At 49.2% G+C, this 22,391-nt stretch overlaps 1 protein-coding gene across 2 annotated transcripts in view; it reads left to right on the plus strand.

The window, feature by feature from the left end:
* Window positions 1–22,391, plus strand: part of Iqsec3 (IQ motif and Sec7 domain ArfGEF 3) — a 94,809-nt gene that overhangs the window by 64,001 nt on the left and 8,417 nt on the right. For both annotated transcript variants that reach the window (XM_027429351.2, XM_035448939.1), the window contains 4 exons: window positions 15,613–15,735; window positions 16,093–16,259; window positions 19,276–19,415; window positions 20,410–20,535. In XM_027429351.2, the coding sequence (XP_027285152.1) occupies window positions 15,613–15,735; window positions 16,093–16,259; window positions 19,276–19,415; window positions 20,410–20,535 (556 nt within the window). The remainder of the gene's footprint in view (window positions 1–15,612; window positions 15,736–16,092; window positions 16,260–19,275; window positions 19,416–20,409; window positions 20,536–22,391) is intronic.

Below are 22,391 nucleotides of genomic sequence, written 5' to 3' on the forward strand. Positions count from 1 at the left end.
ATGGTTGCTTTGGGGATTATGCTGAATGCATTTGGCATTTTGAAAAGGCACCCAAAGGAGGCTGGAGGTGGGGCGTGACGGTCCGAATGTATCGATATGTCTCCTGAAGGCTTACTTGTTTGAACACTTGCTTTGCTCATGGTGCTATTTTGGAATACCATGAAACCTCTTGGACATGCAGCCTAGCTGGAAGACCCAGGTCTCTAAGGGAAGAAATAGTTGGTCATAGCTGATCCTGGTTCCAGCCCAAACTCTCGGCTTCCTAATCCACTAAGATGCGAATATGATGCCCCATGCTCCCATTACCACCAACCTTCCCACTACCATTCCCTACCACAGTGAACTGTGTTCCCTCAAACTGCAAGCCAACATAAATCCTTCCTGCCTTAAATTGCTTCTTGTCAGGTATTTGGTCACAGTGTAAGAAAACAACCTATATAGAATGACTTCTATAGGCTTAGAATCAAATAAGAATAAAAGGTATCAAAGGGCCATGCCCACTCTAGGATGTTGGCTGTCTGTTTGGTGTCCATCTTATTACATATAAGTTGAGGTTTCTACTGAAATACGTATTTTTTTTTCTTGGGACATGGTTTCTCTGTGTAACCTGGCTATCCTGGCACTTACTTTGTAGACCAGGCTGGCCTCAAACTCACAGGGATCCACCTGCCTCTATCTCCCAAGTGCTGGGATTTAAAGGCATGTGCCACCACTGCCTGGTGAATTACATCTTTTTTAAGGTAAAGTTGACTGTGTTGAGCTGCCTGAGACTCAGGAGGGTTTCTATAAATGTTAACTGTTACCATTTTTATTTCTCCTACCTAAAACTGAGAGGCACTGGAACCTCTCTGCTGCTTTTTTTGGTGCAGAAAGCATGAATGTGCCTGTTCTGGTTTGATGTCAGGTCTGCTCACCACATGAGAACTTGCTAGGATTTGTCAGGGAGGGATGGGAAAGAACAGGGAGGGAGGGAGTGGCTCCTTCTGGGGACATCCACAGTCTGGGGCTACCTGAAAACACCCCTTCTGAATGTAGAGAAGAGACCCCTTGCAAGGCCAGGCATATGTAGGAGTCAGGGTTGGGATCTTTTAGAGCTAGTCTCCCCCCCACACACACACACAGTTTTCACATGGCTGGAATTTAGCTCTGCTCTATTTCCTTGCTAAAGTGTTCGCTTCAGCTGGTTTGAAGGCCGGCGAACGGGAGAATGTTCTGCACCGGCTGTAAGCAATCTCTCTTCTAGTGTGGATGATTCTTTCTGTGTGAATCACGTGTGTCATTTCGGTGAAAACGCTGGAAGGGCAGCTTTAGGGTTAAGCCTCCAGCTGGAAACTTTCTGGTTTGTTCCTTCCTTCTTCTAGTTTTCTTGGTCTTTTGTGAAGTTCCAGGACACATTAATTAGCATTTGATGTTGGAGTCAGGTTTTCATGACTTCATTTCCACCAGCATATGTTGACCAGAGTGGAACAGACTTGTTCTTCCTGGGACATTTTGAAATGAAGACAGATTGTCTGTCATACCCAACAGTTTGGAAGGCTGTGTGGCCTTCCTTTCTGGCTAGCAAGAAATCGTTTGAGAACGTTTTGCCCACTGCACATCTTATCCCTGAGGAATTCCCGTGAGAAGAGAAAGGTGAGGCTGGGGTTAGGGAGACCCTGGCAGGGTCTAGAGGAGGAGAGAAAGAACCAAGTAGGAAGAAGACTAGGTGCTATTTCCATGGCTTTGAAAAGTTCTCTGCTACCCCCTAGAGGAGCAAAGATGTCTTGGGGTAATATAGCAATATGGCTAGAATATGGTAAGGCACTTAGCTTGGCATGTGTAAAGCTCCATGGTATCTTTTCGGGTTTACAGCCCTGACCTTCCACCTCAGCAGGTGCTCATCCCTTCCCTAAGGACCCTCTTGAACAGTAAATGGTCACGAAAGCCGAGGAGCCCCTTACTCCCTGACCTGGAGACTTCGGGAGCCTCAAAGATAGGGTGAACATATCCAGGCTTGAGGCTCCCTCTGGCATTACTTGGGGAATTTACACAAATGGACATTTCTCACCCCTGCCCCTTCCTGGTCTCTCAGGGCCCCAGCTCTGGAGGGGTCATTGCCATAACCCGTGTAACATTCAGTTGGGGGCCCCAACCAGCCACTCTACCATGAGACTTCTAGAAGGGACTTCCAGGGAGTCAGCTTGCCCTGAGGTGTTTCTGTGAAGCTTGATAAAGACCAACCCCTGTTTCAAGCATCCAGGAGGTGCCTGAGGGTTGGGCACTGCTCCAGGAATCTCCCATGCAAGGCCTTTTCCATCTCAGCAGCAGCTGTGGGAGTGCTCATTTTAAATAATGACAGAGACATTAGGCTGAGACCAGCAGCCGGGCAGAATGAGCCTGCAGTCCCACGACACACCCGTGCCTGTGCCCCACCCCACGAGAAGCATGATCTGCTGCATTCACGGTTCCCATCCTGTCTGCTTCTGAAACATAGCCCTGGAAAGGCCTGTGGGTGCTCAGCTAGAGCTCGTTCCTCTCACCTTGCTGAGATAGAGCAGGAATCCAGAGAGGAGAAGTGGCTTGTTAACTGGCTGGTGGAATCAGGTACAGCTCCGTCCACCGACTCGCTTTACTGGCTGTGCTCTGATCCTCTCATCTGGGAAAGAGCAGGACAGAGTGAGATTCCCAGGTCTCAAGAGGAACTGCACTGAACTTCTACTTGATGTGCATTTAAAAGCGCTTGCAGATAGCTGGCTGGTGGTGTCATTGGGGCAGTTAGCTGCCCGTGTGGGAACGGGTATTCTCAACACTTCACTTGCGTAGTATGTCAACACGGCTGGATCTCCAGAAATGGTGAAAGCCACTGCTTACTAATCCTACTAATCCAGACCTACCTTTTATGTGCATCATCTTCTTAAAACTCATACCAGCCCTGCCCAGAAGACATGACAGGCATTGTATCCATCCTGTATGAGAGGGAAGTGAGGCACACAAGGGCTTAGTGACTTGAGCCAGACTGCTGCATAGCAGAAAGAAACAAGACTCAAACCCAAAGGCTTGACTTCTTCCCATGCCCTGCATGGCTACCGCACAGTCTTACCTCTCAAACTGTGGTACCCAGCTGGCAACATCAGCATCACCTGGAAACTTACTGGTGATGCTATCTCTGAATGAGAAACTCTGGGGTGAGGCCCAGTAATCCGGGGTCAGTAAGGGCACCAGGGGATTCTGAGACACATTTCAGTTCCATGACCCCTGCCTACCAGGAGGTCACCATGTCAGCAAGAGAAAAAAAAAATGTGTCTGGCATCCACAATGACTTCTAACTTGCATGGGTAGTTAGAACTTAGTACTCGAGTCCTAGGGTCCTTGGTGTGCCTGGCAGGCATCCCTTTGGAGGTGGCCTGAAAGAAGACTTTTTGTGCCCAGGGCCATCACAGGAACCCTAGAAGGTCTCCCTAAGTCAGCATCCTCTCACTCTGTTTCTGGCCCCATTTAGGTTCCTAAAAGGCCTTAACCTTTACAGAGCCTGTTAGTCTAGAGTTCTGACTAGAAAAAAATAACCCTCCAGCGGATGAGGATATTTTTAATTAAATTGTGTAAGCCAAGCACTGCAGAATAAAAGCAGGGTGCCTGCATCCCATGGCCCTTTCCCCTGAGGCGCGGCTACTTGCTTCTTCCCAGGCCTTAGCTGGGCCACGCTGACAATGTCTTTACCATCTCTTCTGGCCAATTAAAAACTCCCTGCTGTTGCTATTACCTATTTTCAGCTCCAGACCAGTTCCTTTGTCTGCCAGACACAGTCTTGCTCTCCTTTCAAAAGAAAAAAAAAAAAAAGAAACTCCCAAGATGACGCAATTCGTTTTGATCACACTTGTGTAGGATGCTTCATTTCCCTGCAACACAAATTGATTGGGCGAACAGATCGGTGTTAACGAGCAATTTGATGCAAGCACATACCTGTTCATACAGATGCAGATGCAGCTGGACCTCGGCCTCCCAACCCTCCTGAGGTGTTTGCTGCAGCCCCCACCCCACCTCACCTCACCCCACCCCCTTGAGACCTGCAGGAAAGGAGGAAGCCCAAGCAAACCCTCTCCTCCCACCCCCACCCTGACTCACTGGCTGACCCATCCACTGTCCTCTTAGGGGCAGGTTCAGGCAGACTCTCTCTGAAAACTGCGCATGTCCTCACACCCTGGCTCTCATCATGCACTCACTCCCTTCTGCAGCTGAAAGAAGCAAGAAGTGTGAGTGACCCATGCTGCTTCAGAACCAGCCAGCATCCGTAGTCCTCCAGGACACTTCCCCGGCAGAGGTCTGGGGTCAGTTTCACATAATTTTGGCAAAGGAGACTCAGTGATCCTAGGCCCCTGGGTGGAGTTTCCGAGGGCTCTTGAGTTTCTTCTCTAGTTGAACTTCAACAGCACAGAGTCTTGTTTCATTCAACCAATCTCTCACTCACTCATTCACTCATCCTACAGTGGGAATTGAAAGTGAGACTAGCTGGCCTATCCTGAAGCAGATGGGGGAAGAAACAGCATGTTCCAACCTTGCAAGGAATTTTTAAAGCAGACAGAAGACAGCTCCAGAGAACCATGGAAGCCAGGGAGGCCAGCAGACCTTCAGGGTTGGGATTAGGTGGCATGAAGGCAAGACTGCAGGAGGGAGCCGGGAAGAAGAGGCAAGAGAATGAGGGTACCAAGGGCCTGCCAGCTTTGCTGGGAACTTGACCTTCGTGTAAGGGATGTGGAAGACTCTGAAGAAAAGCAAACAGGGGAGCCAGCGAAGGCCAGGCAAGCATCCTGGAAAGATGGTTCTCAAAGATGATTTGAAGGCAAAGGGTAAGAAAGGACCAAGCCCAAAGCCCCAGCCCTGGCCGCAGCGGGGAGGGGAGTGGATCCCAGAGCCTGTGGCGGGCGTGGGTGGAGAGCAGAGAACTGTGTCACTGTGAGTGGCCTCCTGAGTGGGTGAGAATTAAGGACACTCATCCTTGCATATAACTAACTGTGCTTGTGTCCTGACTCATTACATTGACGCAGATATCTCCTGATAAATGTGCATATATGTTCAGTTTAAAATGGAGGCCTATGCTGCACCTGAGGACATCTTATCTCTAGAACTGATCAAACTAGACACTGTCAAATGTTCACTTAGGCAAGTCAAACGGTTAACTATCAGGTAAAACAAAAGATGGGCAACAACCTAGCATCTATGCAAGAGAAGTCAGCACATCCTACATTCTCACGGATGTCATCCTAAAAGGACGTTCAGACCTCAGATGACACAAACAGAAAAAAAAAAAAAGTATGCCACTCCAGCTCCAGTGGATGCAGAAGCAATGGTGATACACTCACCCCCAGCTTGGCAGCACTATCATTGACTTTTTATAAGCAATGGAGACCCAGCAATAAGGGGACTCGGTATGAGAGACAACCCTGGCAAACTCTCAGCTACCGTAGCAGTCAGAGCCACTGGAATCAGCGAGGCACCTAAGGAAGGGTTTTTAAGACAGGGAAGAAGGCTTGGGGTCCACCTCTAAGTCAGAGGTCAAGTCTAAGGGGAGCGCCTAGAAAGAGAAAGGGCTCACCCCAGAGAGAGGCAGTGCTCCCCATACCTATTGGGATGACCCCTAGAGTCCATTGAATTTGCTGACATGGTGATCCCGTGGTGGCCTTGACTGAGAACATACACTAGACTGGAACATGAAGAGAAATGAAGAAGCAAGATGGCATGAACAGAGATGCCTTCTTAAAGTCTGGCGCCAAACAGAAGCGGAGACAAAGGAAGTGACTGGAGTAGAGAGGCATCAACACTAGGGTTTTCTTTTGTAAACTAAAGAGACACACGTTGGGTCTTAATTATGGTTTAAGGGGCTGTGGGGTAGAGTTGTTACCCAGTGTGTATAAGGCTGTGTGGTTCTACTCCTGGTTCTGGAAGAGAGAGAGGGGCGGGAGAACAAGTTGGTAAAGGAGAAATAGCAACTCAACGCAACTTCTCACGCAGTGACTCAAGCCACAGCTTCAATCTAGCCTCATGCTCACCTTAAGTACTGGCCCAGGCTCACAATGAGCTGTGGGACTCTTGGGCCATTCTTCTTCATAGCTCCCATCCCCCTCCGTCATTCAGTCCCGATTCCTCTGAGCTGTGTCTCAGGCCCTGCACCTGCATTCACCCTCCTCTACTTCGAACCAGACTCAGCCCAACAGTTCTGGCTTGGACCCCTGCGGTAGTATCTTGACTGGGCTGTCTCCCTGCTCTTGTTCACTGCTCCCTCCCTTTCATTTCTTCTCCCCCAGAAACCAGAGTCATCTTCGAGAAAACTGGACCATATCACTCTACCGTTTCTACCTTGCTGTTGTTTCTTGCTTTGTTCAGGACAAACTCTAGAATCCTCATGACTGGCAAATCTCCAGCAGGTTAAGACCCTATCTACACCAAGCCTCTATGTACTCCAGGCTCCCTTCCTCCTACACTGAAGACTCACCAGCCTTTCTCTAGATCTTTGGAATTCCTGTCTACCACCCAACCTTGACATATACATCAACCTCCCCAGCCTATCTACTTCTCCTCAACAGTAAATTCATTTTTCAGATCTCAGCTGAAATTGCATGTTCCCTAAGAGTTATGGGCACAGCAATACAAAATAAGTCTTCTTCGCCTTTGTATAGAACATGTTCTTTCTCCAGGTAGAACCTGTAATGAACCTGCCCTTGGCCATGTGATCCTCCTGCCCAGCCCCCCAAGTCCTGCGATTATAGGTGTTTGCCACTATACTCCCCTATAACTAAGTAGTTTTGACTCTGCTTTTAGAGCATGGCTCCCTGTCGTTAGGATTTTTATTGCTGTGATAAACACCATAGTCAAAAAAGTTACTTTGCTAGGTGGTGGTGGCACACACCTTAATCCCAGGACTTGGGAGGCAGAGGCAGGTGGATGTCTGTGAGTTTGAGACCATCCTGGTCTACAAGAGCTAGTTCCAGGTAAGGCTCCAGAAGCTATATGGAGAAACCCTGTCTCAAAAAAGATAAAGTAACTTGTGGGGGAAAGGGTTTATTTCAACTTACAGATCCTCATTACAGTCCATCAATGAGAAAAGCCGGAGCAGGAACCCAAACAGGGCAGAAGCCTGGAGGCAAGAGCTGATGCAGGCCATGGAGGGGTGATGCTCACTGACTTGTTCTTCATAGCTTGCTCAGTCTACTTTCTTATAACAACCAGGTTCACCAGCTGTTATAAGTCAAAGGGTGGCACCACCCACAGCCAGCTTGTCTCTCCCATATCAATCAGCAATCAAGAAATGCATTAGAGACTTTCCCACAGGCTAATCTGGTGGGGGCATCTCCTCCATTGAGGGTCCCTCCTTCTAAATGACTCTTGCTCATGTCAAATAGACATAAAACTAGCCAGCCCCTCACCCCAGAATAGAGGCTGTTTGGATTGCTAGTCACTCACAACAGGTCCTTGGCCCAGCCTTGTACTTAGGAGCCATTTAGTGTATGTGTTAAAAGCAAACCAACACAGTCACTCCCAGAGCTCTTGGAAGGCCTCGAAAGGAGAAACTATGAAGCTGGGGATGTGGACTCTCCTATGGGTTTATGCCAGGTGGCCTCTCAGGTGCAAGGACACTGTTGACAATCAAAAGGCTGCTCCAATAGCCATGGTTACTGCCTGTATAAACGTGTCCAAATGTTCTCCAAGGCACTTCCCAGACTCCCACTGTGGATCTGGAGGAGGCAGAATCCCTCAGGGAGGAGAACCACATTGGCACCCATCACTGAGAAGCAGGGAACACTGGGAAGGTGGGGGAAGGTGGCCAGGCTTGCCCAAGAGGTGGTCCTGGAGTGAGGTCTGTGCAGTTCCCATGCAGAACCAGTCTCTTCTATGAACATGTTACAAAACTAGCAGGTGATGGTTAATATCTCATAAAAGCCAGATGATTGGTTTGTTACATAATAGTGAGATACTAGATTAGTTACTTTTCTCATCTCTTGACGAAATACTTGACAGGAGTAACTTAGTAGAGAAGTTTACTTTAGGTCATGGTTTCCAGGGTGCAGCCCATCAAAGCTGGGAAGGCACAGTGATTGGGACAGGACCATCCATCCACAACAGCAGGAGTGTGAGGCATCACCTGCTCGCTTCTTGGGGGAGGGGTGTTATTGGTTGGTTTTTAATCTTAACTCTTTTTAGCTCTTTTGGAGGGCCTGCCACCCAGCTCCCATATAAATCACACAAAGGCTTATTCTTACTTATAAATACCTGGCCTTAGCTTGGCTTATTTCTTGCCAGCTTTTCTTAAATTATCCTGACTACCTTTTGCCTCTGGGCTTTTTCCTTTTCTTACTTCTGCATATCTTACTTTCACTCTTACTCCTTGGCTGGCTGGCTGGCTGGCTGGCTGGCTGGCTGGCTGGCTGGCTGGCCCCTGGCATCCTCGCCTCCTTCTTCTCTTGCTCCTCCTTTCTTCTTGTTTTCCTTTCTCCTTCTGTGTATTCTCTCTGCCTGCCAGCCCCGCCTATCCTTTCTCCTGCCTTGCTCTGGGCTGTTCAGCTCTTTATTAGACCATCAGGCATTTTAGACAGGCAAAGAATCACAGCTTCACAGAGTTAAACAAATGCATCTTTGTTTCATTAAATGTTCTACAGCATAAACAAAAGTAACACACCTTAAAATAATTTTCTACAATGGGGGGGGAGGCGTTTCAGGAAGTATGGGGAGTGAACCAGAAGAAGGTTGCCAGGGGCTTACATCTGCCAGTGAGGTCCTGAGCCCCAAAGGTTTCATAGCCTCCAAAACAGTACCACCATGTGCGGATGCACATGGGATGTGGGAAATGTCCCATACTGAACATGTAACAAGCCCGAAAGTAACCTTCAAAATGCAGGGGTCCAGAGGGAGCCCCTGACTGATGCTCAGAGTCCTGGAGCTGCATGCATACACCAGGAAGCCCCAGAAGAAAGGGGCTTCCCAGAACCAGGACAGGAAAACCCACTCTCCAGGTTGTGGCTGTGTGGGGCAAGTGGCTAGGTGACCCAAGGGGCACTTTGTGTAAAATTGGGAAATGAGAAGACCCAAGAAGACTGTGGGACACTAGTGATGAAAGGGAGGTTACCAACTCTGGGTCCCAGCAGCAGGAAGTTTTGCTAAACTGGTTGACAGTCTGCTCTCTTTAGGGATTCCAGGTGACAAAGAAGATAGGAAGGGGGATTTTAAACACTACCAGATGCTACAAAATAGAAGTATGGAGAAGAAAATGAGGAAAATAAAGGTTGTAGAGATGCCGGTCAAAAGCCATATTGGAGGAACCCATGTTGTTAGGGTCACAGGTGACAATCCTGAAGATGGCTGTCTACTGGAGCACACTGCTGGCAGACAGCACAGTCTGCTGCCTAGTCACCTTCCCCAGGAGGACACAGACCCCACCAGGATAGCAAATAATGGTTCCCAGAGTAGAGGGTGGAATGGCCACTGCTAGTCACAGGGAGATGAATTCCAATGCAGAGAGCTATGACCTTGTCTACCACTGTTGGGGAAATCCGTAGTACCTTTGTAAGACCCCAGAAAGCTCAGGTCTTCAGGATCTCTGCCCAGGACTGAGGTCACCCCTGGTGAGGAGGATTCAAAAACTTGATGCAAACTTCATGAGGCTTTATTGTTGTTTAAGGAGCTAACCCCATGTTAGCTCCAGGCTTCCATCCATCCACCATGGTGGATGGCTAGGAAAAGACCACTCGAACCGGCTGCATAGAGATCTTGTAGGGCAGCGTAAGGGGAGTGTCTAGGGGTACGCACAGGCTCAGGATTGGTGTGCCTCCAGGCTTGGAGGGCTTGCCCTGTGTTGATTGGTCAACTGGTTGTTATGGCCCATAGGCCCTCCCAGGGTGGTTGCTATGCTCTGCGCATCATTGCTGTGCACTTGTCCGTAAAGCACACCAGAGCCGTAAAGCATAGCACCACCAGCTAACTTCTGATTGGTTCCTTGTCATCTGACCTCCTGGTGACCAAGGCAAGGTCAGACAAGCATGTGTTCGGCTGTTATGGCTGCCAAAATGAGGAGCTGGTCCCTTCACCTTCATAGGTGGGCTGTGAGCTCACTCTGCTTCTGTGTCCTGCTTAGGGAATATCAGAGTTGAGATGAGGGTGGGGCAGGTCCTAGGTCTTATATAACCTTGGCTAACCCACAGTTATATAAGAAGTGACTTGCTATTATGGAAGAGTGAGGGCTTTACCATGGCTCAGCCCATTATTTTACCTTCCAGCTGGGGCTTTGTAGCTAGAAAAATATTACGATTCTCTCCAGGATGTCTGGGATTGCACCTGCTATCGAACACTGATGCTGTAGTTGAGAGCACTGACTGCTCTTGCAGAAGACCTGTGTTCAGTTCCCAGCACCCACATGACAGTTCACAACTGCCTGTAACTCCAGGTCCAGGGGATCTGATGCCCTCTTCTGGCTTCTGAGAGAATCGCATAAATATTTTGCCCTTATATACATGCAGGCAAAATACTCGTGCAAATAAAAAAATAAAAATAAAAAATAAACTGCTGATGCCCCAAGGTGCATCCCAGGGAGGCATGTGAGGGGTGGGGGATGCTGCATTTATACATAGTTCCAGCCCTCTGTCCCTTACTACCCAACACAGAGTAACCCTGAATGCCTGGGAGGACAACCCCCCCCCTTCCCAAAGCCTGCTTCCAATGAATGAGCTGAGCTTCCTCCTACCCTTTGCTTCAGCTCAGCCCCCGGTTTCCACATTTCAAGCATCGCTCAGAGAGCTGACAAAAAATGCAGATTCCTAAGCCAGCCTCCAAAAGTTCTAACTCACAGGATCGGGACAGGGTCCAGACAGCTGCATTTTAGCTAACATCCCAGCTCAGGCTGAAAGATGCTGAATGAGAGATTCTCTGGCCCCATGGCTGTCCTCCAACTCCAAACCCTGTCTTCGGATGGGAGCTGTTTCACCTGACTGCTTCCCTGAACTGCTCCTGGTCTCAGGCTCTTGGTTCATTACTGGAGCTCTTAGCCACAGTCCCCAAGCCAGTGAACCGGTGAGCTAGCAGGCTGCATGTCACCTGAGTAGAGGACTCAAAACTAGGCCATTGTGCTTGGCTGGGCAGATCCCATCCCCCCAGCTGCCACTTCCTTCCCTGCCTCCCCCTAGAGCCCTGCTTCCAGCACCCACTTCTTCCGCCATCTAGGAGAGAGACTTGGTCCAGAGCTCTGGGGGGCAGAGGAACATTGAGAGGGGCTTCTGAAGAGACACAGAAAGGGGAAGGGAGTGCTCAGGAGCCCACAGCAGAGGGATGGGGGAGAAGGATAAATGGACTAATGGGCCAGGCCTGGGAAGCCTCCAGATATCAGCCCATTGGGACCAAGGGCCAGCCTGGGCCTTGGAGGAGCCAGGACCTTTTGTCAGTATTGGCCTAGCTGAGCCAACAGCCCTCTTCCTTGACTTTATAAGGCTCCCACTCTGGCATGAGAGGATACACTTTGTTCACCCTCTGCCCCCGCTCGCTCAGGCCCTTTACTGAATACATACAGCCCACTCTGGGGTGAGAGGATACAAAGTGTTCACTCTCTGCTCCCGCCAGCTCAGGCCCTTTACTGAACACATGGTGTCTTCCTCATCCAAGGTCACCTCTACCTGATGTTTCCTGTCTCTATCTCTCTGCCCTCCTCCCTACCCCTTTCTTTTCTTGTCTCTTTTCCTCTTGTTCTCTCCTCTCTTCTCCAACAGTCTCTTCCTTCTTCGTCTCTCTCTTCTGTTCTCTGTTGGCCTTCCCCGGCCCCCTTCTTTGTGGCTCTGGCTACAGGACTCAAACCACACATGCTCTGTCTCCTCGAATCTCTGGCTCTGGCTTGGGTATTGCACGGGCTCTGTCTGTCTGCCTTTGCGCCCCCTGCTGCACAGCTGTCTCCTTCTCCAGGAGAGCAGCACTGTGTGCCTTGATGCCTGGCTACTCTGCCTGGGCTGAGTCATGAGCACCCACAGACACGGACCTCCATGGTGCTCCCTCACAAAGTGCAGGGCAGAAGCTGTTAGACCCCCGAAAACTCAAGTATCCGGGGTCCCAGGCCACGTTCTCGGTCACCCCAATCACCAGGAGGATTCGAGAGCTTGCTGCAAACTGCACGAGGCTTTATTGTAATTTAACGAGCTAACTGGATCTGGCACCCAGGCGTCCTTCACCATCCCAGATCCATGTTAGCTCGGGTCTTTTACCCACCAGCCCTGGCGGATGGCTCGCAAAAGACAGTTTGAAGCCACTGCGCACAGATCTTTATAGGGCAGTGTAAGGGGAGTGGCTAGGGGTACACACAGGCTCACGATTGGTGTGCATCCAGGCTTGGAGGGTTTGCCCTGTGTTGATTGGTCAACTGGTTGTTATGGCCCATAGGCCCTCCCAGGGTGGTTGCTATGCTCTCTACGTCATTGCTGTGTGCTTGTCCGTAAAGCACACCCAGAGTCATAAAGCATAGCGCCACCAGCTAACTTCTGATTGGTTCCTTGTCACGAGACAGACATCTGACTTTCTAGTGTCTAGAACAAGGTCATAGAAGCATGTGTTCGGCCGTTATGGCTGCCAAAAGGGAAGCTGGTCCCTTCAAAGCCACTGAGCAATCTGAGTGCTGCCTGGATATGGTGGACATGGAGGATCTGGCACCCAGGCTTCCTTCACCATCCCAGACTGATTTTCCGGCTTGGCAAGCCTTTTGCCTTCGTGCTCTTCCTGCCCCGTACATGAACCTATTCAGACAAGCTTGAGACAAGCCTTAAAGAGCCCAGTGAACTCAGCTGAGGATGGTTATGGCTTTACCCAGGGCAGGGAGAAAAAAGAGGAAGGGTCCTACTCCCCCTAACCCCTCCCTCCTTCTTAGCACTCTCTGGGGTCTGACCTCTCTTCCTACTCCCCACCTCTCAGAGAGGTGGCAGAGTCCATACACCTCTGTGCCCAGATCACTGCTTTGTGGCACCTCTTTTTGCTTTTGCATGAGAAATGACAATAGAGCTGCAGGGGCGGGGGAGGGGGGTCTCTTGGTCTTCTGAGATCATAGGAGAGGTGGGTCATACTGTTAGACCCCCGAAAACTCAAGTATCCGGGGTCTCAGGCCAGGTTTGCGGTCACCCCAATCACCAGGCAGATTCGAGAGCTTGCTGCAAACTGCACGAGGCTGTATTGTAATTTAACGAGCTAACCCTATGTTAGCTCGGGTCTTTCACCCACCTGCCATGGCGGACGGCTAGAAAAGACGGCTCCTATGGGCTCCCAAAAGATCTTATAGGGCAGCGTAAGGGGAGTGTCTAGGGGTACGCACAGGCTTACGATTGGTGTGCTTCCAGGCTTGGAGGGCTTGCCCTGTGTTGATTGGTCAACTGGTTGTTATGGCCCATAGGCCCTCCCAGGGTGGTTGCTATGCTCTCTACGTCATTGTCGTGCGCTTGTCCGTAAAGCACACCCAGGGTCGTAAAGCATAGCGCCACCAGCTAACTTCTGATTGGTTCCTTGTCACAAGACAGGCATCTGACCTCTAAGTGACTAAGGTTCCTTGTCACGAGACAGGCATCTGACCTCTACGTGACCAAGGCAGGTTTATGGCAAGCACGTGTTCGGCTGTTATGGCTGCCAAAAGGGAAGCCGGTTCCTTCAATACTTAGTGGCCTCAGCTGGCCACTCTGTAGATGTGTGATAAGCCCTTGTTGGGAGTGCTGGGTGCTGAACTATATGAGGGCACCTTTGAAGGGCAAGGTGACTTATGACCACCTGAGGAGACAACAAGGGGCAGGCTGTGAAGGAGCCAATAGGGAGGTAACTAGGATGAGACATGTGATAGAGATGGCAGACTCAGCTCTGAGAGCCTGTGGGCACCCACCAGTCATATCATTGTGGGGGACCAAAATAGTTCTGCTATGGAATATTTTGAGATCCAGCCTTGGGTTTCACTAAACAGGAGCACCCGAAAGCTCCGGCCCACTATTGTATTGCTAATACTAGCAAATCTACTATTGTTTACCATAGCCTCAGTACAGGATGCCTGCGAGTTTGCATCTGGCTTGTGCCTAAGCATCTAAATAGGCCTGTACTTGGGCGGAGGTGTGAGGTGTGTGAGTAACAAGTGAGGAGAGGAGTTCGGGGCAACCAGAGAGGAGAGAAGGACAGAAATGGTTTCCTCTGTGGTCATGGCAGGATGGTTAAGATGGTTAAGAAACAGTCGAAAAGATGGCAAATAAAAAAAAAAAAGACTCTAGTTTTACAACATGGAACTCAGAGCTCTTTAAAGATGACAAGACGCCTGTGTTTGGTCTTTATCGCCGCTGGGTTGCTAGGAGTTTCCAGGTCCACACCCTCCCACTCAGGACAACCTCTTGGGTTAAGACTGAGACATGCCGGGTCACGACGTATCATGATAGGCCTCTCTTGGCAGGAAGGCTTAATGTTGGAAGTGTCAGATCTGATGCATGACCATGCCCAGATTCCCACCACCCCACACAAGACCCTGGGAATAGAGCACCCAAAAAGGAAGTGAGGGGGTGGTCAAACAGGGGGAACACTCTGTGTAGGGTTTGTCCTTTCCAGGCAGCCTGAGGATAAGGGGGTGCTGGAAAGACTCAGCCACTTGGAGACGCCACTGGGTAGAAAGTGACTCCTAAACAGTCTTGATAGGATATATGCTATATAACATTTATCTCCACCCATTTTTTTTCAGAGGTAGGATTATTTATGATCCTTCTGCTTAAACCTTCTAAGGTTTGTCCCATTTACAAGTGCTGTTTGACCTTCAGATCCTACAGGCTGGATCCAGAGCAGAAAGGCTTGAGCTCAGCCTTCCACCACTGATGTGGTACTGGGCACCAGCTCATTGTAGTTGTCATTTTTGGGGGGCTGCTAAGTAGCTCCCAAATAAAGACACAGAGACTTATTATAGAAAGCTTGGCCTTTAGCTTATGTGTGTCCCCTTAGCTCTTATAACTTAATTTAACCTGTTGCTATTCATATACATTTGCCTCCGGGCTTTTTACCTTTCTTTCATTTTGTAGGTCCTGCTTTCCTTCTTCCTCAATGTCTATCTTTCTGGTCCCTGGCATCTCCCTGGTGTCTCCCTCTCTTCCTCTGTCTCCTCTTTTTCCTTCTTTTCTTTCTCCCCAAGCCTAAATTCATCCTCCTATTTGTTCTCCCTGCCTAGAAGCTCTGCTTATATACCTCCCTTGCTATTGGCCATTCTGCTTTTTATTAGACCAATCAGGTAGGTGCCTTTGGCAGGCCAGGTAAAAGAGCAACACATCTTTACATAATTAAGCAAATGCAAGACATCTTTGCATAGTTAAACAAATATTGCACAAAAGCTCATCACTCTAGGCCTCGGGTATTCTGCTGTGAAACAGAATACAGCAGTAGCTTGCCTCCCGAGCTGCTGCATGAGATGAGAGGTGGAAGGAGAATGCTGTCCTCCTGGTGACTTGGAGGAGACCCCAGAGGGATAAGCAAATCTGTAAGACTTCCTCCATTCCTTCCTGGCTAGAAGCCAGCCAGGTCCCCCCACCCCTCCAGGGTGGCTTCACTTCGCCCCTCAGCTCCAGAAGAGTTGAAGGGGACTGGCCTTACTCACAAGCCTCTCCTGCTTGCCCTCAGCTGTGTGGTAGATGAAATGGACTTTTCCAACATGGAGCTGGATGAGGCCCTGAGGAAGTTTCAAGCTCACATCCGCGTGCAGGGAGAAGCCCAGAAGGTAGAGCGACTCATAGAGGCTTTCAGGTGAGAGTCCTTTGCCACCTCATTTCCCCGATGCTCCAAACATCCCCAATTCCTGGGAAGCAGAGGTGGTGAAGAAAAGGTGCCATGATTCTGGGCTCAGAGACACTGAGCTGGGTGAAGCCCTTCTGGGATAGCTGGGAAGGTGAGCTGGAAGAAACAAGAGGAGAATCCTTTAGTGAATCCTCCAAACTGGGAGCCAGATGGGATGCTCCTCACTCAGCTACAGCCAGCCCATTGTACTGAGCATACATGGGAGGTGGGTATTGGGGGGGATGGACAGCCAGTGATCTCCCTGGTACCCAGACTCTTCAAGAGCTGGGGCTGGGGAGCTCATGGTCCTGCCCCATGCCCCCACAGCCAGCGCTATTGCATGTGCAACCCCGAGGTGGTGCAGCAGTTCCACAACCCAGACACTATCTTCATCCTGGCCTTTGCCATCATCCTTCTCAACACTGACATGTACAGCCCCAACATCAAGCCTGACCGGAAGATGATGCTAGAAGACTTTATCCGAAACCTTCGAGGTAAGAAGCTGGGCTGGGTAGGTGGGAGTAAGGATGCTGTTCAATGTGGCCTGGCCTTGTTCATGTTAATTCTGTGAATGTGAGCCCCAACTGTAGACGTTATTTGTTCCTGAGGACCCAGCCACCCCTAGCAGGCTGGGAAAGTCTCCAGGTACCACAGCCCTATTCAAAGCAGCAGGGCCCTACAGCCTTCTGCCTTCTGTCTTCTGTGTACTGTGGACCATCTCCACTGGGTAACCTCCAGGCCATTGGCACTAGACTGGTGTCTGGGTGGGACCAGACCTTCATGACTTAGGAGGAAAGAGACTGGGAATAAGGCTTTCCAGTTCTGAGTTCCTTGAATTCAGCCTTGCATGTCACTTGATAGCACCTGCCAGCGAAACCTTTCAAATTGCTACTATGCACCTCTCACAGGGACTAGATCTAAGCTACCAGCATATAATGTATGTAACATGGATAGCTTTGGGCATTAAAAAAATCCAAGTGCTAGGAGTGATACTGCACACCTATAATCTCAGCACTTGGAAGGATAAAACACGAGGATTGCTGCTTGTTCAAGGCCAGCTTGGGCTACAGAGTGAGTTCAAGGTCAGCCTGGGCTGAGAATGATACCCTGTCTCCAAAAATTAAAACAAAAAATAATCAAAGTTATACACGTATGACCTTAATAAAGTAAAATAATTCTACAAGGTTTGTTGCAAAACAACAGCAAAAAAGAAATAGAACCTGCCCTGTCACCACTGCCATTCCTTCAAGCCACACTTTCAATAGTTTTTAGTTGTTTATTGATTTATTTTATGGTGTTGGGATAGAAACCAGGGACTTCTGAATGCTAGGCCAGCCATCTGCCGCCAAGCTACATCCCCAGCCTGTTGCTATGTGTCTAATGTCCCTTCCATATCAATAAATGACATGCTGTTTCTTTATCCCTATCCCTTGTTATAAACACAGACTATAAAGATGTATAAAAATGACAAGAGTTTATATTCACGGACACACATGTGGTCACCCCTGTGTCTACAAACTGGCCATTTCCATTACTCAGAACCTTCCCTCTCATCCGTCTCACCTTAGACACTTTCCTGAGCTTAGCATCATCTTATCCAATGCTATTGAGGACTCTTATTATCACCCCCTGAGATATAGAAATGGAGTACAAATACTGTGGTATTTTTTTATTTTAAGCATTGTTTAAATTTCAGGTTTTTTTCCATGCACCACCACTAAAAACAGAGCTGGGATAGGAAAGCCCAGTGAACACAGCCCAAAGCTGAATCTTGAGAGTATTATGGCTACAGTTTTTCCAACTTCCTTGGAGTTGGCACTTGCCTTTGCTTTCGATTTGGTTTCCTATGTTTCTACCACTAAAACATCTGACCATATCCTGAGTGTCAGTCTTTCAGATCTTCGTGGTACCCTAGGTGTTTCATCTCCTTCTCAGTGTCACAATGACATCTACCGTGCCACATTCCTGGTTCCTGGACATCACACAGCTTCCACATTTTTAGTTGTTTTCCAAAGAAAGAATACATTGGAGACAAAACCGTAACCTGCATTTTGAATCTACCTTCTTTTGCCTTCCCATGTGCCTGGGAGCTAGATGGGACAGAACCCCAGCCTGGAAATGCATAGGTTAGATGTTAGATGTGGGCATTTGCTCAGCCTTAGCTGAAGTGCTGCTCTGTCATCCAGTTCCTGGCCTTTGGAAGGTTATTTTTCCTCCTTGTCTGAGAGCTTCTGGGATCTTCTGGTTGTCTCTGTGTAGAGAGTTTTCACAATGATATGCTTTTCTTCATCCACTATAGTTTTGAGCCAATCATTGTAGTCTAAAAACACAAGCCCAACTGTGTGAAGTTTTCTGATACGTAGTTATTCTTCCATGTCTGCAAGGAATTGTTTCCAGGACCCTATTGGGTGTTCAAGTTCTCTCTCTCTCTCTCTCTCTCTCTCTCTCTCTCTCTCTGTGTGTGTGTGTGTGTGTGTGTGTGTGTGTGAGAGAGAGAGAGAGAGAGAGTACATATATTGGTATATGTCCTTCACCTTCCTTTATACTCTAAGTTATCTCTAGATGAGTTTTTTAAGGCCCAATACAACTTAAATGCTAGGAAAACAGTTGTTATACTGTATTATTTAGAGAATGAAGACAAGAAAAAACATCTGTACATGTTTGGGACAGATGCAGTTCTCAGAATACTTTGGATTGACAATTGGTTGAAGCAAAGCTTCAGAAGCAGTTCAGTGCATCGCACGGGTCAGTTGCCTTCTCTGTGTTCTTATCACTCTTTCTTGAACTCCTGTAACCTAGGTGTCAGGTTCCTATTTCATTTACTGTGTGTAGGAGTTTTCCATGCAGACATTTTCTTGGCTAGCTTTCTGGAAGACGTTCCTCAGCCTTGCCTCTCACGTCTTCTCCCTCACTCTTTGTTCCCACAATCACACTACTCTTTATTTCCATCCGATAGCCTTTTTGCCCTCCAAATGTTACCACGATGTAACACTGGGGAACAGGCAGAGGGGGTTCACTGTCTGTGCCACCTCAAGGCATCAACCTCCTCTTTGCATCCTGCTCAGCTCTTCCGCTCCCAGTGAGGGAAGACACCTACCGCCAATTCCACCGTTTCACGGTACCCATTCTTGATACCATGTCCCCTGCTGAAGGAGAGGGCAAGTCCCAGAGAGAAAAGACCCCAAAGACGCAAGACAGGTGAACGGCATGCTCGTGGGCGACACTGAGTGAGGTTAAGGTAAATGCACAGAAGACAACAGAAGTGCAGAAACAAGGTTACTCAATGGGAGTGTAGGGACCACAGGAAAGAGGTCTAGGAGGTGAGAACAGAGGACATTAGCAGACATGACTGAAAAATCTATTCCTCCTTTAGTGGGAGGAGGGAACCAACTGTTAAAAGCTTTAGGTCAGAAACAAAACACAACCAATGCCACCTTCCTGGTGCTCCCCTGTAGAGAGAAATCTTGTCCCTCTTGTCTGAGGCTCTGAGCCTTCCTTCCAAATTGGTAGGTGTGGATGATGGTGCTGACATCCCCAGAGAGCTGGTGGTAGGCATCTATGAAAGGATCCAGCAGAAGGAGCTCAAATCCAATGAGGACCACGTCACATATGTCACCAAGGTGGAGAAGTCCATCGTGGGCATGAAGACGGTAAGTACCAATGCAAAGCAGCACTCAGCTCCCCACAGCTCTTAACCTCCTCTCCATGGCAGGCTACCCAACCAGCCATCTCCCGTCTCCTGTCATTTCCTTCTTCCTGACATTTCTCCAATCCTCTTTCTTCCTTTGCATAATCATCTCATCCCTCTTGACACCAGCTGCTATTACTAGGGTGAGGTGTCAGCCAATGATCTAAGGTTGAAGCATGTGGATGACCAGTTAAGAAAGGTTAGGATGCCCCTCATAGGAAGCAGTGGATGGCAGTCATTCCTGGATGGCCCTAGTGGGTAGAAGGCACAAAAATGAGCTACCTAGACTGTAGGTTGTGGCAACCTTGGGTCCAGGCAATGCGTTCTAATGTGCAATGAGTTTTAAAGCTGGCATCTTCTGTGGCACACTGTGCTCCTGGCACCTTACTCTGGGTGTAGGTGAGGCAGGCCGGTTCCTATCCCTCCTACTGGAAAGTGCCTTTGAGCTCTGCTTGTGAACTGTGCAGGAAGGAACTTCACTTCCGAGCCTCTGAAATTGAGGACTCGGCATTTGTCAGCTCTGCAGGCCAGTTGATATCTGAGTTACTAGAGAGGATTCTGGGGTCCTCATAATCCCCTTTCCCTTGCACACTTGTGTTTGGGTGTGCAGTAAAGAAAGGGGTAGTGATTTCACACATGCATGGTCACAGAGGAGGGACAGGCTGACAGATTTTGAAAACTCTGGAGGCCTGTTTCCATTTTGGTTCCCCATCCCGTGATCTCACTACCTAAAAATAATGAATCCCTTCTCTGGATCTGCGGCCCCAGAGTGTGATGAAGGGAACAGAGGCCCCCCGATGAGAGGTTGAGTATCAAGCACTGGCCTTTGCATAGGAGTAGAGCCCATGCCCACTCCCTGGATCTCCATCTCCTCTTCTGGAAAATGGGTGCCATGGGCTGGGAGGAGAGCCCTAGGGTCTCTAGGGCTTCGCTACAGAGCCCTGTCTGGGTTCCAGGTGCTGTCCATGCCACACCGCCGCCTGGTCTGCTGTAGCCGGCTCTTCGAGGTGACCGATGTGAACAAGCTCCAGAAACAGGCTGCACACCAGAGAGAAGTGTTCCTCTTCAATGATCTGCTGGTGGTGAGATACAGGCCCAGGGTTGGGCAGGGGAGAGCTGAGGCTGGTGCTGTCCTGAGTCCCTGTCTACTGGACTGGGCAGGGCAAGGCTAAGCATGGAGGCATTGGGCGGGTAGACCAAGACTGTAGTCATGGGGGATATATTAGTCCCTACTTGATAAGCCATGAATCTGAAGCACAGAGAGAGACAGGTCAAAGTGAAAATGAGCGGGACCCCAGCGACCTGCCTCTCCATGATACAGAAAACTTGGGGCAAGGCACACAGTATTGGCATCACATTCCTATCTGGAAGGTCAGCAGAGGGCCACTGTCCCTGGTCCCAGGGAGAATCTAGAGATAGTGCACATGTATGTATGGTGTATTTCTCTCTGAAAACAAGTGTCCCACAAATAAATCCTTAATCCATCCCACTGTGCCAGGAATTGACCTAAGTGCCAAGAAGCAGGCAGGGTGGTGAGCTCCCACAGGTTTTTACTCTCTGGCCTTCTCTGTAAGTAACATGGAAACCACCGCAGGATCCCCGAGAAGCACCTCTCTCTCCACCTGACATGCTGCCCCAGTGACTCTCAGGTCCTCTTTCTGTAACACAGGAGTACTTGGTGCCTGTCACTGGCAGAGCCAATGAGAAGAGATGGAAAGTGAATCTTAAACCTGCTTTATTCACAGAACTGATAATCTGGAAGACAGTGGATTAGCATCTTAAAAACCTGTCTTCCATCCAGTCTTCTCCCAGCAGGTTATACGGGGAGAGGGGGAACAGAAGAGGCAACAAAGGCAGTGAGTCTTCTTCTGGAGCTCAGTCTTGCCCCCCTGGTCAGGCAGCCCCTGAGGAGGTTGTGGTGTCCCTGCTTCCCCAGTTCCCACCCCTTGGCCCCCTCCCTTACATGGTAAAAGCGCAGGCTCAGGCACTCATTGAAACACTGAGTCTAGTTAGTAACTGTCTGTATAAACCCTGTATTCCTGCAGGTGCATAGGGTTTAGGGGGAGGAGCTTAACTCAGATTCATATATGTGGACAGCCAGTGATAACATGCACATGCTGGCTCCCTTTTGCAGTATGGAGTACAAATGCGTCTGTATAGTACAGGATGTTAAAACGCTAGGTCCCTCCTGTCTCCTGTCATTCCACAGAGCCTCAGTACCTTTCTGGAGTGTGCATCAGGGCCTTCCCTCTACGAGGCTCCAGCCTGATCCTTCGTCACCCAGGCTCCCCCAACCCCAGAGGTCTCTGAGCTCATTTGCTGCACACCCTAGGTTGCTCTAACACCCTGGCCCCAGGAGCTGCCTCCCACTAGCCAGACCTCCTTTCTGGTGGCCTCTTCCCTTCAAAAGCTCCTCTGGGTGTGGTCACCTCCCTCTCTTCAAGCAGGCCTCTAATTGAATGTGGCCTCCCTGGGTGGCCTCTTGTGCAAGCAAGGCAGTCTACCCAAGCACTTTCAATTTCTAATCCTATTTTACTCCCTTCAGAATACTCCCAAGTTTCTGAAATTACCCCATTTGTTCCTTGCCTTGCTTTGATTTTGTTGGGTGGGTAGAAAGGTTGTCTCCTTAGCTGTCTCCCTCCCCTATCACACAACAAAAAGGCTTTCTGTTGCATCTATCCCTCTGCATCTGCGGTGCCCTGCTCGTAAGAGCTACTAAATAAAATATAAGTTTATATATTTGAGCAACTGTTTCTTCCTTTTAGGCTAAAACAAAAACCGAGTAAAAAAAAAAAAAAAAGGAAACAAATGAATGAGACCATACCCAATGGGGGGAATGCTATGAAATCTATGAAGTGCTGATGGAGTCAGCATGGGCAAAGGCTGGATCCGGGAGGACTTGCAAGCCAAGGCTCCTAATGCAGAAGTAATGGTCTCC

The sequence above is a fragment of the Cricetulus griseus genome, chromosome 8, assembly GCF_003668045.3.
Source record: "Cricetulus griseus strain 17A/GY chromosome 8, alternate assembly CriGri-PICRH-1.0, whole genome shotgun sequence".
NCBI lineage: Eukaryota > Metazoa > Chordata > Mammalia > Rodentia > Cricetidae > Cricetulus > Cricetulus griseus.